Below are 2387 nucleotides of genomic sequence, written 5' to 3' on the forward strand. Positions count from 1 at the left end.
GTTACATGAATTAAAATCGCGAAAGGTGGAAAAGGAGACTGAAATATAACACTAAGTCAACAATACATCGTTTAATTAAAGGCAAAGCCAAACAAAAAAGGTTTCATATTACACAGACATTTTACTTTAGTTATACAAATTGAAATTTAACAATATTTTAAGCAAGATTCACAGTTGTTCTCTTTATAACTTTTTCTAATGTTAATACCCTTTTTACGGAATTGAGTATCTTTAAATGTCAGTTCTACGATGGCGCCCAGTTTGGTGCAGGGTTATTCCCAGCGTAGGACTTCAGTGCCCTGGCCGCCCAATACACTTGTTTTAAAGTTACATCAAGCTCCTCCTTCAGCTTATCATCTTCGGTGTTTCCGCTCTCATCTAGTGTTTCGTGGGCTTGTGTAATAGTTGTACAAGTTGGTACAGCCATCATGCCCATACCGCCCGTAAATATCCGAAGCTGCACCGCGGCTCTTGACCCTCCCATTGGTCCTTGAATAATAATAATATTAATTAAAATAATAATAATAATAATAATAATAATAATAATAATAATAATAATAATAATAATAATAGAATAATAATAATAATCAAATAATAATCACAAGAACCATACTTTTTTCTTTAAAAAATCAGACAGACTTTAAAATGCAGATAGTTATACAATGTTATTTAAGTAATAATGCTAAATACTAATTAAAACGTTGATACCGATGGCATAGGTAACAAATCCACATGGCTTCCATGCCACAGTGTGTGGGGGAATGTTGTCCATGGGCGGGGGGTAGGCACCAGTTGTATTCAGCACATACAAGTACGATTGCGTCCAGGGCTGTTTATGATGAACATTAATGAATATTAACGGAAACAAACTACTTTATCTTTGAAGTATACGTGTCACATTGGAATTTAACTCCGCCATTTGATTGAGAGACGGTGACTGTATACGGTAATGCCATAATTAACCTTATTACATAAATATTTTGTTTTAACGATATTTTGTAAACCTAAACGAATAAAACGCATCGCCCATTAGGAGCTAAATGTACATGTTGGTTTTAGTATAGATATGAACATGTTATGTGAAATGTTGATGGATGTATTTCATGCGCGCATCTGTATCGCCAGTAGATATATATATATATATATATATATATATATATATATATATATATATATATATATATATATATATATATATATATATATATATTCACTTCGAGAAATATTTCAATTTAGGCTTATCGTATACGCCGTGTGGATGAATCTTAGTACTATATGCTCATTCATTTTGAATTGACCTGAATACTATAAGGTGTGTATAGCTATGTAAACACAGATAACGGTATTATATATATATATATATTCACTTCGAGAAATATTTCAATTTAGGCTTATCGTATTCGCCGTGTGGATACATTTTAGTTCTATATGCTCATTCATTTTGAATTGACCTGAATACTATAAGGTGTGTATAGCTATGTAAACACAGATAACGGTATTTGACATTTTGAACAAACAACGTTAACTCCATTTATAACCTTTGCGTTAAAATAGGCTACGAACAGCATTTCCTCATATTATAAATATTATTTTTAAAATCTGCTTGAAATAAACGAACTTAATTTTAATAATATATTTTGTATAAGCGTTAATAAGTGTGGTAGTTACGATAGTTACGTTTGTAAAGCCTTTTTAAACCAATCTTAGACAAGAAATGTACATGAACAATGCAAACCACAATGTAAAACTAAAAGTACATACAGTCAGTGCAACGTTTGCAAACAAATGCACATACTAAATATAACAAATTTATTGTAACAGTGAACTATTAAATTTGAAAAATAAAATGTATGTACCAAATACAACAACTTCTTGGTCCTTAAGGATGGCATTTTTCACAAAAGCTGTAACCCTTTCTCCTATGCGACCCTCTCTGGTGGATGATATAACAACTCCTATCTTTAGCTTTTCGGTCATCTCTATTGCTTTAAACTGTCTGTATATCCATCAAATATAGTTCGGTATTGAGAGAGATATGGTAAGCGATCAGATCTCTCCACTAACAATCTTAAAGTAAATTTAAGATTTTAATCTAGTACTACATTTGGAACAGTTGAATACATTACTACAGTATAATCCTGACACACACTGTTTATGCGAGGGCACAGCTTTTACGGCATCTGGAGCACAAACTGTATGTATGTGTTAATTTAAAGGGACTAGACACCAGATGATAAAAAAAAAACGTCAAGTTCTGTTGTTCCTCATACCAAGCATAGAATTGTCAGTGCGATAATACATCATTGTACATAATTAAAATACTAAACGCAACAATTATGTTGCTTTCTCATTTGTGTTTACCCGTGTATAAATAGTGCATAATGGTT

At 31.8% G+C, this 2387-nt stretch overlaps 1 protein-coding gene across 1 annotated transcript; it reads right to left on the minus strand.

Annotated features, from left to right (window-relative positions):
- Window positions 1–357: 357 nt before the first annotated feature.
- On the minus strand, window positions 358–2135 carry LOC128206125 (uncharacterized). Its single transcript, XM_052908393.1, has 3 exons — window positions 1857–2135; window positions 709–829; window positions 358–489 (listed from the first exon to the last, which is right to left on the minus strand). Exons 1-3 carry the CDS (start codon window positions 1975–1977, stop codon window positions 375–377), a joined length of 357 nt encoding a protein of 118 aa, XP_052764353.1. The 5' UTR covers window positions 1978–2135; the 3' UTR covers window positions 358–374.
- Between the last annotated feature and the right edge of the window lie 252 nt (window positions 2136–2387).

This window comes from Mya arenaria, chromosome 10 (assembly GCF_026914265.1).
Source record: "Mya arenaria isolate MELC-2E11 chromosome 10, ASM2691426v1".
Lineage (NCBI taxonomy): Eukaryota > Metazoa > Mollusca > Bivalvia > Myida > Myidae > Mya > Mya arenaria.

Excerpts from the sequence above, each read along its gene's own strand:
- LOC128206125 (XM_052908393.1), bottom strand. The coding sequence starts at position 1,977 with ATGACCGAAAAGCTAAAGATAGGAGTTGTTATATCATCCACCAGAGAG. Across the intron at positions 830-1,856 it reads CCAAGAAGTTGTTGTATTTG|CCCTGGACGCAATCGTACTT; the intron begins GTACATACATTT and ends CATCATAAACAG. Across the intron at positions 490-708 it reads ATTTGTTACCTATGCCATCG|GACCAATGGGAGGGTCAAGA; the intron begins GTATCAACGTTT and ends TTATTATTCAAG.